Source organism: Labrus bergylta, chromosome 6 (assembly GCF_963930695.1).
Source record: "Labrus bergylta chromosome 6, fLabBer1.1, whole genome shotgun sequence".
NCBI lineage: Eukaryota > Metazoa > Chordata > Actinopteri > Labriformes > Labridae > Labrus > Labrus bergylta.
The window spans coordinates 17,371,536-17,386,393 of record NC_089200.1 but is presented as its reverse complement, the minus strand read 5'-3'; the positions used below and the strand labels follow the sequence as shown (position 1 = coordinate 17,386,393).

Sequence of the window (14,858 nt, the reverse complement as noted above, 5' to 3'; positions counted from 1 at the left end):
TCAGCTGTTTCACGCTAGTAGCAGCTAATGAAGCTGTAGGCCATTATCCATTCAGGTAACATTCCTTGAGTCAGTTCATCAGGTTTTGTTGCAGCACCCATGTCTGGCATTAATAAACCACTTCTTCACAACTTGGAGTTGCAGGCTACAGGGTTGAGAGGGAATTTCCCTTAAACCTGCCTGATGGTCAAGGGGTTTTACTGCATGCATGTCATTCCCCACTCTCTCCTCCTGATATCCCACTCCACTGTCCTTTCCTTTAAAATAATTAATCGAGATTAACTTTAATATCTAGATCAGTGGTACTCAGCCTTGTTAGACTTAGGAGCTACATTGACCAAAAAATATTTCTGCAAGAGCAACAATCAAAAAACCTCTTTCTTTCCTAAAATATGTGTGGGAAAAACAGTGCCATGACTTGCGACGAATAATTTCTGCTGACAATGTTTCCCTTTTTTAAATAATTACTTTGGATTTTTTTCTCCAAGTACGACATAAAAGAGCCACAACTAGTCCCAAGTGAAATTGCAATAAACCAATGCTTATCAATAATCTTAATTTCACATCAATGTCCAAGAAAACATTAGTACTTCATAAAAACAGCAAAATATATGAATAGTGGGAAGAGGTGTATTTACCGTCGTCAGATTTTTATTTTTATTTTTAACACAGTCAGTCAACCTATAGGCGAACTACCTGTTGAAGACCCCTGTCCTAGATATTCAAAAAGGAAAAAATATCAAGTTTGGGTATTTAAAAGATGTATTGACTACTCTTTATGTAAAAGATTTTTGTGACCGCACGCAAATTTCAGATGCTTGAGCTTGAGCCATATGGGAAATGCTAATACTCACAACATGGGTTAAAATATTTCCAATTCTTGGATCAAGACATTTGCTATCTGAAGAAAGTGAGCTTTCAGAACTCAAGATAATGATATACACTGTATATAGCCCGTTACCATGACCAAAGACGAGGTCGTCACTTATGATAAGGATACATATATACATTAATCCCACAAGGGGAAATTACTTTAACATTGTGTTTTTGGGAAATTGGTTTTGGTGCAATGCTTAAGGGCAGCTCGGCAGTGCTCAGAAGTGAACTGGCACCTCTCCAGCAACTAGAAAAGTTTCCAGACACTTTAAACCTGAGCCTTAACCCATTGACTCTCTGTTTCCCAACCCAAGTCCCTACAGACTGAGTTATTGCTGTTAAGGATTAAAGATCAGCAAGCACTGTTAAAAGGCGTCTTAACAAGTGTAGCTAGCTACTGATTAAAGCTGAATATATAAGACCCAAGACACATGTATTTAACTCTTTACTTGTGGAGGATGTCAGTTTGATTACTGTTAAGATGCAAATCCTCCCTGACAGTCATGCAGACTTGAACATGTGTCTGTCTTAGATGTTACAATGCTGATTTATGGTGATTTTGTTGAGAATTGTTTTGATTAGTTATTTGATGCTAACAAAATGGCTAAATGCCATGATTGACAGTTCTGTCTACAAATGTGCGCTGTGTGTACTGGATAGGCAGAGCACAGAAGGGACAATAAGAGGATACCTAACGTAACGTTTCAGTAAGTTGTTTTAGTATAGGCAAGGCAAGGCAAGTTTATTTATATAGCACATTTCAACAACAAGGCAATTCAAAGTGCTGAGTATAAGCTAAAGAGGTGGGACATCAAAACCATGGCAGAATATACTTTGCAACACTGGCTTCAAATGTCGTCACCAGTTCAATATGCCAGCGCCTGTCACTGGGGGAATTTCACTTCACTTTTGTACAACAGGAGGAGGTGGAGTTTCGTCAATCTTTCTATACAGCTAATAGTACCATGGATAAAAAAATGTTGATGAGTGTGCCTCACGGCTCACAATCTGTAAAGTCCTTGTATTGTGGTTTGCAATGAAGCTAACTTTCCCACACTGCCTTATATATTAGTTCCTATCTCTTTAACCCTCTGATCTTTCAACTCCTGCATAGAGCACCTTATTAACTAACTGGGCAAATATGTTGTTACAGGCCAGCTGGGGATTATGTGCTAACATTCGGGCCAAAGTAAGTGGCTTCACAGCGGCTGATTTGTTGCCCAAAACTCCAAGAAGAGATGCCAAAATACACTAGGCAGGGAGCCGATTGTGTGATGGTTGAAAAGTTACAAATCTGTTCATGTGAAGGTCAATTGAACAATAAAGTTCCCAAGCATAGTAACACTTTCTACAACAAACCAAAGATATTGAAACCAATTAAGAGCAAGCAGTCTGACAGTTCCACAATGACTAATCAATGGAACAACATGAGGATTAAATGACTGACTTGTCATCCAAATGTAAACACAAGATGAACAAGTCTGTAAACATCATAATTCAGTCTAATAAAGAGCTTTACTCCTACTCAATTAAAATGTGTTTCAGTTCCATTGTTATGGATTAAAACATTTGGATAAATGCATTTGCATCATGCAAATGATTGACCTGTCATATAGGACCACTACATCATAGCTAAGCCCTTGGACATGTTTTTAAAACATTTAATATATCTCATGAAGTAATCAAAGCTGTTAAAATGAAATATCAAATGCTAAAATGTATACACCTATTAAGTGTTTACAGGACTAGTTTTATGTTTAGCTATGCTAGTGCCTTGGCTCTTTCACATTATCCATTACTTGTTGTTGCTGGTCCAAACTGACTGGTAGTCCGCTGGCTATGCCTCTGACATAAAAACAGTAGTTGAACTATTGTGTGCGAACAACAAATATCTACAAAGCTTATGACATTCCTGTCAGCCACAGCTGTGCTTCCTTGTAGTTGAGCGGTGACGAATAGGAGAGTGACTCTAATGCCCGATGTTCACAGAAGCGATATGTTGGACAACTCAAAAGAGTTTGCCAACTTATTGTCTTACTCTTAGGTTAGATTCCTGAGCTTATCCCAAGTTAAACACATTATCACATGACCAGATTTACACAATGATTTATGTGGTTGATGACCAAAAACATCACTCACAGAATATTGCATTTTCTGCTTAAGTGTCATATTGATATTGCCTTTAAACTTCCTACCATATTTTGATTGCCTCGAGCTGAAGCTGATTTCTTCTTGTATAACTCCCTGATGATCTGCACAGCCAGTCTGCAGGTCAGAGGCGGAGACGTCTGTGCAGGCTAATGAACAGGTTTTCAAAGTCATTTCGTGGCCTCAACAACACTTTCAACGAACCTCAACAAAGTCACGAGGTAATGTTTCCATGACCACAGCGATCAACATCAGCAAAGTTTAAAGACAAAAAAATACAAACCTGGAAACAGTCACTAAATGGATACAACTGACCACTAAACAGACTATGAACACCTGTCACTTGTCTGATTTTCCATCAAGCAAAAAGTCTGTTAATTGTACCTAATACCTAAAAAAAGGTATTATGAAGACAATTAGAATCTGAGAGAGTGGGAGTCTGGAAAACTGTCAGTAAGAAACGCTTCTTCATCTTGTCAATAAAGTTTATATAATGCTGATCATTAATTAGCGTCTGGTTTGATCATTGTTTAATGATTTCAATTTTTTCCTGAAATGTAAAACCTGATAAATAATTGGATTGAAGAAGCAGAATCAGCGTTGTAGGCTGCAGCCACGGTGTTTAACAGCTTACTCTGCGTCAGGCTAAGGCTAAGCTGCTTGACAAAGAAGGGAGACCTTCTTTAGTAATGTTAGCTCACATGTATAATATCAGAATCTATGGCATACCCGAAGAATAAAAGTGTGATAATCTCTAGCACAAAATCCGCCAACCCACAGGCAAAGCCCTGAGCCATCATTGCCAAGTTAGCAAGCTAGGACATGGCAAAGGAAGGATCTCCTCTACAACGCTTCTATGTTGACCACAGTTACCCATCTACTATCATCAAACAACACGCTGAATATGCTGAGTTGAAGAAATGTAAAAGGAATAAAATGGAACGTTTCAGACCCCCTCTCACCAAAACTAAGGGATTTCTACAGTTATGCCTGAATCAGACAGAACCTAAGCAACAGAAGACATGGTTTTACAATCATTTTCAGTCAACATTAAACTGCCACAGCCAGCCCGGAATAACAGGAGATTAAACTCCTGTCTACAAAGCCAGGGGCCGCCGTGCTAGAGGATCAACCATGACCCTGCCCCACCACAACAGAGAAGTAGGCGGATATAGTTAATTAAATTCATGTTATGGAAAAAACAACCTCCTCACTTTGTTTACAAATGGACAGGAGTACTCAAATGTGGTCAAGATTGGTTTCAGTCAAGGACACACTAACAGCATTATGAGATAATATACTATTATGAATGTTACCCCCCCCCCCCCCCAATATGTTAATGTGTATGGTGTGATGTATGTATATCATGCATTATGTTTGTTGGACTTTTTTGATGTTTGTTCTGCTATTTAATCCTCTGCCATAAAACATAGAAAACATATTGAACTGTCTCCCTACATTCTAATGAAAACCAACTAGCTAGCACAACAGTGAGCTGTTTGTATTTAAATTTAGCAAACCTTAAACCAGTAGCTTGCATTTATAAATCTTATTTTGATTTCGCACCAGAAGTTGAGAAGCTCTAGAACAAAAGTCACCACATTTCATTTTATACGTCATAGTCAGCATTTGTACTCAGTTGTGTGTAGAGGATGAGATGAGATAACAAAAAACACTGATAATACTAACATGTAGAATAAAGTACAATTGCCTTAATACTGTACTTAAGCAGAGTTCTGAGATATCTGAAATGTTCTTGAATATTAATTTTTCTGACAACTTTTCACTTAGACCTTAATAAAATTTTTATGCTGAAAAAAGAGTTTGTATGCTGAAATATCTTTTTTTTACTTTACCTTTAATGCATTAAATGTGTCATCATTGTCCAATCCCTTTCAAACATCAAGACCATTTCAGCTATATAGATGAGATAATACCACACACAAAATAATCCTTGACATGTGCATCAGTGCACATCATGAACCACAGATATAACACTATGATAAAGCACATAGCATAGAGGCTAGCCCATTAAGAAAAGAAACAGACATGAAATGGAATACAGTGATTTAAGTCTGATGTATCAGTCTGCCAAATACGACATGTGGTTCAAGTGACAGAGCTTGTACTTTTTTTCTTCGGTCAAAAATTTAATCACTTCTTCTACTTCTATCAGAGTATCTGTTCTTTATCTTGAGTAAAGATTGTGTGTACCTTTACCATCTTCATCTTCTGCTTAGGTTCAGCAATGACACTAGGACAAGCCACAGTCGTTGTGTTAACAATTAATACAATTTGGTGATGATATCCCAAGAGAACTGTGTATGATTATGTGTTTTAGGCATTAAGAGTGTTTTTATTAATTTAATGGAGGTTATCTTCAGTATTTTAGATGTTCAAATTCCCCCAAATATGAATCATAAATACCCCTTAATGTTTGTCAAATTTCAAGGCAGTGCAACTTAATGCCTAATGCAGGTCCACAATAATTTGACAATTTATTTATATTATTGTTTAATTATTATTGAAAAGTAACTTGAGCAGTCAGGTTTATAGAAATATGTGCATTATCTCTTTATTAAATCTTGGGCTCTTCATTTAAACAGTGCACTGCATTTCAGTTAATAAAAGTAAATGCACTTAACAGCTGGCCAGGAGACAAATTTGATTGATCCTTCCAAAGCCTTGTGCATAAAATCACAAAATGCATCATTTATAAAAAAAAGAAAATACAGATAAAAACGGAAGCCTGCAGAGATATATATTACAGCTTAATACACAAATATATAAATGTACATTTAATAAATACAATGAGAAGTATTCTTGAGCTGTAATATGGCTATCATGTAGGCCAGTTCAGCACAAATCACCTGCAAGTTTACCCAGAGTTATTCAACAATGTGTGACCTTTCAAAATAAGGGCATGTTGTTGTCTGAGTCTGTGATGTAAACTGTTTGCAAGGAAGACACTGTTGACCCAATTAAGAAGTGAAAAGGGAGCACCTAGATATAACTGGACTTTAAAAAGTGACCAAAGTTCATTTTCTCAAAAGAAAAGACCAAAACTATGACATGCTTATTTATCCCAATCTTATTGACCTCAACATCTGAATGTCTTCAAGGGACAGAGAGACTTCTAAAGTGACCAGTGACACAATAACCAAAACAAAATCAAAGAAGAAGCAAGGCTTCAAGAGATCCAATATTAACAACTCATATTCAAATAAAAATATATATATATGTATATAATACTGATTGAAATAGGTATTTACAAAGACTGCTGTTATTCTGTGTTCAGTACATAGTAAATACTTCTTTGGTCCCTGTTGATTATTGACTATTAGTAGTTAGGTAATGACAAAAATGAAGGATGAACGATCATTGTGTACATTTAAAAGATAAAAGGAAAAACAATAGGATGTGCCTAAATTGTGCCTTTCACTCTGAATCATTTATACATGACCAATAATCCAAGTTCACATAGGCAAATAGAACACACCCACACAAAGTACATCAAAATCACTATGAACAGTACATGGTCTACAAAAGCATACACATATGATTACAAAGATATGCAGGAAAGAATAGTAAAGTTTTGTCATATTTGAGCACATAAGGACAAAGAACACCAGTAACTTTTATCAGCAACACAGTTTTTAAAGAGAGAGAGAGAGAGGAGAGAGCTGCTTCGCCAACTGGTTTCCAGCTCTGTGGATGAGGTTGTGCTGGAAGCACTGGGAGCTGAAGTGATTTGGCACAGCAGAAAAAGAAAATCAGAAGCATTCTGTAAAAGTCCAGCTACTTGCAAAGATGTTCTCAGTGTTTCTGTGTGCTCTCAATCTTTGGCTTATGAATGTAGAGATGAATGATGTGCACGATGGGAAGGTGGGTGTTTACGGTGCAATTTTCAAGGCTCGTTCTGCCCAAATGAGCTGCCTTGCATTTTCAGTTTGTGCATCCTGGAAAGAAGAGAAGACATAAAGTAAACAGAAGAGAATTTGTCTCTGACAATATATAACAAGGCTGACGGGAGAGTCGTTGATTAAGGGTGTCATTGTAATCAGTCAAGTGTTAAAAGTCAAATGTAAATTGTATTTTGTTGGATGTAAATGTTAAGAAGTACATTTTGGGAAGATTTTTGAAAAAATAATCTAATGCATGAAGAGTTCTTCTTAACTTACTGTTTCTCTTTACGGCTCTGTATGTCCTCCTTTGACTTAACAAAGATTCCACCGTCTCCTCCTCTGACGAGGTAGGCAAACTCTTCCTCCTTTGCACTGAAGATCACCCTGAAATCATACAGGGGAAATGTTTAAAACATAAATTCTATATAAAATGACTATGAGAAATAATAAGTCTGAACAAAATAAAAGGCATGGTATCTATGCTAGAAGTTTCCCCATTACCCTGTGTTTTAGTGAGCTCTAATAACTTACTTGGACTGGTACTCCCCAGATTTGATGCGCAGTTTCCGGAGGTGGAACTGGCTGCTACTCCAAAAGTCTGTCCAGCTTAAGATAGCGTCTTTCTCCCAGCGGAGCTTCACGATCATTAGTTCTCCAATGTCCACATCAGTGGTGATGAGGAAGGACAAAGTGGTGTTACTGTTCAAGACCGGCCTGTAGAGTGAACAGAAGAGCAAACATCAAAGGTCTGTTGCTCAGATTGGAAGCAGTAAAGGCATCTGTGTTATGTGTTCATGCATGTGCATGATGTAAGCAGCAGCCTACATACTCATACTTCAGTGTCAGGGTAAATGCAAACACTGTTGCTGACCATCTGTTTTCTTTTGTACATGTGCGTCTGCGTTTTTTTGTTTTTGTTTTTGTTTTTTTTGTAAATTCTGATGTGTTTAAAAGTTGTACTCTTTCATTTTACTTACAGGACGAAGGGAATGTCCTCCTTCTCTCCATGGGTTCCAAAAAGAGAAATCTTCATTGGCTGCTCTGTGAAGCTCAGTGGGTCCTCGCTGAAGAAATGCGCCTTCACCTGATAGTGAAAAACTACAAGAGGAAAAGACTGTTTTTGCACTTTAAAGACACACTCACACTACTTGTAATGCGCCAACAACATATCTCTGCTACTTAGAGTTATAACACACCATGAAAACCCTTATGTAACCCCCCCCCCCCCCCGATTTGTGCTTAATCTTGTTTGGCTTCCTTCAGACATGCTCATTACTACTGGGTATAACTATTTGACAAGACATGTTTGCATCTCTTACATATGAGCATCATTCACAAAGATGACTTGTGCCAAATAGCAATTCTTAAATAAACTTTTCCATTACACATGCAGAGGTGTTGCATTACCTTAACGTACCTCATGCAACTAAAATACATGTGACCTCTTCTCCTTTTCACTTCCATCAATTCCATTCACAACAGACTCTTAATATATGCAACTCGAGGAATGTGCATGAATTTTCTCCCCTTTCGCTAATCCCTGCTTAAGTACATAAACCCAAGTGGACACTTTTTACAGTTCAACATTTTTCTTGAATTGCAAAAAGACAAACAACATCAACAAATGCATTTTTTACCTTTGTAGGGCATCATACCACGTGTCTTGAGGTACATCTTGGGGCTGCGGGTCATGCGGACCTTGTTGATGTTGTATCCGAGTTTGTTGCAGCGGTTCTTCCTGCAGCTCAGACACAGTCCCTTGTTAAAGGCCTCTTTGGAGGTGCATCGGTAAGCCATGCTCTGCTGCTGCGTGTTGAGCAGGGAGTCGATGAACAGGTGGATGGAGCGCTCGTGGGAACATTTTACAAGCTGGTCCATATCTGCAGGGATTAGAATACAGAAACTGTCAAAACAAAAAAAAAATGCTAAGCCACTCTAAGATGACATCATTCGACAAAGAAACATATCCCCTGTGTGGTGAGTTTATGATCCTTGTCATGTCAGACTAAAGGCCATCCCAGATGGCATTTCTAACTTGGTTCTCCCTCGCGCTGTTAAAACAACAGCTGAGGGAGGGAGCAAGAAAGACATCAAACAAGACTTTCATCTTTACACCAGATGAAACACAGCTGTGACCCTCTGTAACGATCTATGGTCTGTTATGACAACATGACATCGTATTTAATTTACGGCCCTGAAAGCTTTTATGAAGTGAAATTACACAAGTCCATTTTAATGACTTGCAAGAACATTGTTGTTGCAAATCTTTCACTTAACTGTGGGCAGGGTTGTGGATTTATGGTACACAGAGATGGACAAGATTGCCACCAGTAGGTCTGAGCCATTTGAGTCTAATAATAAGGGCAGTTGCATGTCAATGAGAAGGTCCGAAAGCAGGTCATCAAATGAAAACTCCACTACATTTACAGATGTTTACCTAACCCTAAACATGACCTCAAGCAGAATTAGGGTAAGGAAGGAATTAAAGTATTGAAGGTACATACTTTGGAGGCCCTTTAGGCCTGCAGATGCAATTCCCAGTAAGGTATTCTGGATGTCACAGCCCGGCTGGAAAGTTCCTCCATTGGGGTAAATGTCGATGTGGCCCACAGATCTTTGGATACCGATGCTGCGATCTGGGGAGCCCCTGGTGTTGGTGTGCAGGACGTCCACAAACTGGGCGTCGTCTCGGGACAGGGTGTTTTGGTTGTCTGCGTGCTCGAAGGTAGGACCAGCCGGATCCAGACCTGGAAAAAAGAAGGAGGATGGGTAATTGGCAAATCCTCAGAAACATGTGAAGGAGGGACTGTGGTTCTGTGTGAATCCAATAAACATATCACTGTTCTAAGCAGGTCACAGAGATTGTGCATTATAAATTATTAATAAGAGAATTGGACTAGTTATCTTGCGCTGACATGCATATATACAACATGGACCTTAAATGCCAGAATGATTAGATTTTCTTTACTGACTAAAGTCCACACATTACATTACAGTATGCATGTGTATGCATTCAATTGATTGTCTGAAAATGGATTTTGGATGCAAAAAGTGTCAAGCAAAGCTTAAATACCGTAGAATACCATAGATAAAACAATGACACATGATGGTAACTCGTTATCAATGGGTTTGTCAGGAGTTTTTAACACATTATACTAACCAATGAATAATTCACTTTGAAGAAAATCAAAAATTGTTCTATAGCCAATATTCATGTTCCGTTATATGTTTAAACTGAGTGTTTTTATGCTAAAACTTCAGGTGTTTCCAATTTTCACAGACAGAACCAATTTTTGACCCATTTCCATTTATAGAATTTTGCATGCAAGGTAAAAAGCTGATGATGAATTCTCACCTGTAATCCTGCTGATTTTATGGTCGGTGAGGTCTCCTGCAACTCCAGCCGCATGTGCTCCCAAACTGTAACCCAGCAGATGAATCCTCTCCCATGGCAGCTGCAGCTCTTTCTGAAAGACAGACAATGGGTGAGCCTTAAAGCGTTCTTAAGTGAATCCTGCAGACTTGATGGAGAGATTAAACTAATATTAGGCTGTACCAGTCAGAGCTCTAGCTCTGGTCATATGTTATCAGAGTTTTGGAATTTAATCCAAGAAATGTGTTCATTTGTATTAGTGTATGTTTTGCAAAATGTTTGCAATATTTAAACTTTGAAGTCTGGTAAAAAAAAAATGTCTATCATGCCTATGTACCATCTTGCCTTGAAGTTGCTGGAACAAAGACAGAGCTCCACTAAACAGTGAGTGTCAGAACAGAAGCCACGAACACCATCATAAAACACCTTGAAAAGCATTAAAATCATAACCAGCAGGCAACTAAACCCACAGCAGCCACGCTGAGTTCAAAAAACATGGCATCATCAGAAGCAAATTTGTCACAGATTCAGATTCACAGATTTTTTTTCTTAGCTGGCAGATTAACACAGAATGCAGTGATAATACGGTTGTCCAGAAAGCAGTAGGCCAAATGGCCAAATCTGATCCAGCTGTAAGGCAGCTGTCAACTGGCTTACTGTGTGTTCAGGGTAAACACTCACTTGTATCCAGTTGACAAACTTGGCGATGTCACGGCCCACTAGTTTGGTGTAGGCTGCAGAGGTGGGGTAGTGCTGGCTGGCACGGGTCAGCCAGTCCACCACGATCACATTGGCAGTGGGCTCACGACCGTAGAGAGCAGACACCAGCTTGGGAACCCAGCTCTCGAACATCCCTGTTACCTATAAAACACACATGTTCACACACATTGTGAGGTCAGTTGGAGTATGATGTGATTTATGCTGGTCTTAACCCTCATTCTGTGTTCTTGAGAGAAGCCAGAAGTCAAATCTTGTTCCATGAGCGGCTCTAAATCACATTAAAAGAGGAGATGTATGTTCTTTTTGCGGAGATAACGCTCTGCTCTCAGGCTGCTTCATTTATCTCAGTATACTGCATGGCTTTTTAATTAGGGCTTGGCTTAACACTAATGATCAGACTGTAGTTGTTATATTTGGTCAAAACGTGTATGTGTAATGTGAAAAGCATTTATGGTATAATTTCACTTTATATGTACTGTATCCAAGAGCAAGAGAAGTTAAAGGAATATTTTCTGCGCTGACACAAAGAAATTTAACTGAGAAATCATGTCTTTCATAACAAGTTTCTATAAACTACCTGTGTTTTTAACGGCTATTCTATGGTAAAACATAAAGTTGAGAGTTGTGCTTTCAGTCTGACGTACCGTCCAGCCGTGTATCAGAATGAAGGTCTGTGTTTCTGAGTTGAATTCACATTCTTCGATGGTTTCAGGCTGGCCAGCCACAATGTAGCACATGTCTTCATCTGGGATGTCTGCAGTGCGCAGGGAGAACTTGGACTGGATGTCACTGTAGTCTGTGATCCATTCGGTGGTGGTGAACAGCGGAGTAGCAGTGACTGTGCTGTTTACTGTAACAACAAACACACAAAGAAATTATCAGATTATAATGGTGTGATAAAAAGGTAGAGTTTGTGCACAGTCTGTCTGATTCCAAATTCTACTTGAAGGACAGCAAATAAACATTATAAGATAGAAAAGTTTCAATACAAAATCGGAAATCTTTTCTCCTTTCTCTCTATAATATAAAGAAACATCTTTTCTCCTCTAAACTGTGGGTCAACCAATCAGGGTATAAAGCATGGCAGTGTCGCCCCCTTTTGTCTGCTTCTTAATTCTGCCTGCATTAAACTGAATAAAAGCTCAAAATAAGAATTGTCTGGTAGGTAATCTTTCATTCAGTTCTGTAAAGTGTAAAAAGCCTATGACTGCGGGAAAAAAGTAGAATGAACACATGTAAACTATTTTGATTTGATTTAGTGAGCCGGATTTGCTGCCTAAACATTCTTTTGAAATCGAATAAGTACAATGCTTTTAATTGGAGTAACGTAAAGAAAAGGAGATAACGTCTTTCTCATTAAACATTATTCTAGATTTGTTTTGAATTATTTTAAAAACCGAATGAATAGACCTTAGTTTTAATGTGAAACACTGTGTTCTTCTATGCACATGTGTCCCTCTTTTCAGACAAAAGACATGTAGCAGCGGCTTTTCTTCATGCACACATGGACATGAATGGTATGAAATGGGATGCAGACCTTCAGACCTACAGACTGAGAGCACTTCTCAGGGTTACTCCCGGTCAGTACGAAACAGCATGCACTAATTAACCTGCTCTCTTCGTGTTGACTTCATGAGAGCAACAGATGAATCATGACGATAACATCAAGCCAAACATGTTTTCACAAGTTATTGCTAATAGTAAAGTCTTACCAAAATCAGCAGTTGTGGTGAGTTCAGGGTCAGAAGAAAAAGTTGCCAAGATTTTTCCCAAAAATATCCATACAGTCAAAAAGCTCAAATTTTCTTTTCCCATATTATTAAAAAGTGTTGTTTTGTTTTTCAGAAGAAAAAAAAAATCCTTAATTAAAAAAAAAAGTTATCTGGGTGTCACTCGACCAGATTAAATCCAATCTTGTTTTTTAAACACAAGAAACCGGTCAGGAAGTTGTCTTGAGTTGAGGTTTAGGAGTAAAGTCTCTGATGGTCTGTGACAGATACCGCTACAAGTCATCTTTATGGGTGGCTCATTTGAATATGCAATCATGATTGGCCAAAATTAAGTGGGCGGGGATTAAACTTTGGTCCAGTTCTGAAGGGGAAATCGTTCACAATATTTTTCCACCGTGACGCTGAAACACCTCTGCGCACACCGTGACACCGGACACTGAATTAAAGTCTGTTAACGTTACTTACCGGAACTTTACGTTACATTAAACGCCATTTACTGAGACGTCGAGGCTGTTCCATATTCAAACATTTGTCAGTACCAGTATAAGTGCGCTGTTACTGAAAACAAACTAAGTAGGCTATCAGAGTAGTCGCTGCAGGAATAAGGCTTATGTTGACGTATTGAATTAGCCCTCTTAGGTAGACTACTGATTATTAATTAGTATTTACAGGTCGAGGTGGGTTTTTTATTAAGGCTACTTCATTACTTTATTTGGTCTGTAGTCACTCACTCTATTGTAAAATCACAGTATGTAGTAATTAACTATCAAATATATATCATAATAATTCACCTGATTTCACCTTATCTGCAGCTTATAAATAGCCTAGGCTACATGTCATCTTTTGTTACTTCTCTCAGTCTTGTTTTTGTTTTTGTCTTGTAGCCTATTGTTACACCACTAGCCTATGTAATGTAAAACCTCCTTCGGTCATTTGAAAGTCACTATATTAATTAAATATAGGCTAATATTATTTTAAGGTCTGAAGTAAAGTACACGTATGGCTGCTTCAAAGTAGGCTACATAAATGTAACAACCTAACCCTCTCATGATGTATATTTTTTATTTATAGTTAACTTTTGTTTACACATTTAAATGAAACTATAAAGTGATGTTTTGAATAATCACACACATTATATGTGTGTGATTCTTTATTGTATTAGACACAATTCTTTGTGTCTTAGCTCCTGGGTGTAAGTAGCACTTGTGATCAAAAAATTCTCTGCCTGCTTTTATATCATAGTGAAATACATCTCTCACGTAGAAAATATAAAAAGGGTCTGTTTTGGCTGAGTGCAGTTAATAACTTTGCCTGACACCCCTCTGCAGTGGTATCTGACATTAAACATTTTTTTAATGTAGAAACAGTCAGTCTTTATCCTCTAGATGTTATTTGCCTGTGTAGGTTGATCTCAGATTCCTAAAGCTTTTGCAGCCAAGTCTGGTGTGACAATCTTAGTGCCATCTTCTGAGCGGAGCATGGTGGGTGTGTTGTAAAGCCCCCTCTCTTATTGGAGGATCACTGGTGAGTGTGACACTCTGAAACAATGGCAAACCTTAATTGGTATAACATAAGTGTCTTGCCCGTGTCCTCTGAATGCAGGTTAAAGTTAAGCTTGCAAGATTTAAAAATAAAATAAATTAAAGAAGAACATTCCCGCATCATATTACATCTTTTAAAATCAGAACAAGATGGCAAGTGCTTGTACAGAACTCGAGGGCACCGGGGGGAACTTAAAAAAGAAGTGCAGATAAATCAGAAACACATGCAGGATGAGAAGCAGCATGAGAGAAATGTGTCTGAGCACATGTGCCAGAGTTTTATGGTCATTTTCAGGCCAAAACATCTGCATGAGAAAATGTTACACCGCTATAAAGCGAGGGTAACAAAAGCACACTGACCTATAGCCCAGATATTTCCCCACCATAATATTATTGCACTCTATGTTCTCTGAGAGATGCACCCAAATATCACCTACTGTTTGGTATGAAAGGATACAGTTTCTTTGTTTTGAGGTGTGATTTTTCTTTCAGAGAGTCTATATGAGAGGCTCACTTCCAAAAACATTTTTCTTCTAAAGTCTGTGAAAAATCTAAACAAACTAAC

General features: G+C 38.2%; 1 protein-coding gene across 1 annotated transcript; it reads right to left on the bottom strand.

Annotated features, from left to right (window-relative positions):
• Positions 1-5,573: 5,573 nt before the first annotated feature.
• Positions 5,574-13,020, bottom strand: lpla (lipoprotein lipase a). The gene is made up of 10 exons (XM_020638979.3): positions 12,735-13,020; positions 11,667-11,872; positions 10,984-11,163; positions 10,285-10,396; positions 9,434-9,676; positions 8,567-8,809; positions 7,907-8,027; positions 7,461-7,643; positions 7,206-7,313; positions 5,574-6,983 (listed from the first exon to the last, which is right to left on the bottom strand). Exons 1-10 carry the CDS (start codon positions 12,835-12,837, stop codon positions 6,932-6,934), a joined length of 1,551 nt encoding a protein of 516 aa, XP_020494635.1. The 5' UTR covers positions 12,838-13,020; the 3' UTR covers positions 5,574-6,931.
• Between the last annotated feature and the right edge of the window lie 1,838 nt (positions 13,021-14,858).

Bases quoted from the DNA above. Each gene is read 5' to 3' on its own strand.
- lpla (XM_020638979.3), bottom strand. From the start codon at position 12,837: ATGGGAAAAGAAAATTTGAGCTTTTTGACTGTATGGATATTTTTGGGA. The intron at 7,314-7,460 runs GTAAGTTATTAG...GTATGATTTCAG, and splicing joins TCTGGGGAGTACCAGTCCAA to GGTGATCTTCAGTGCAAAGG. The intron at 6,984-7,205 runs GTAAGTTAAGAA...TCTTCTTTCCAG, and splicing joins CAGAGCCGTAAAGAGAAACA to GATGCACAAACTGAAAATGC.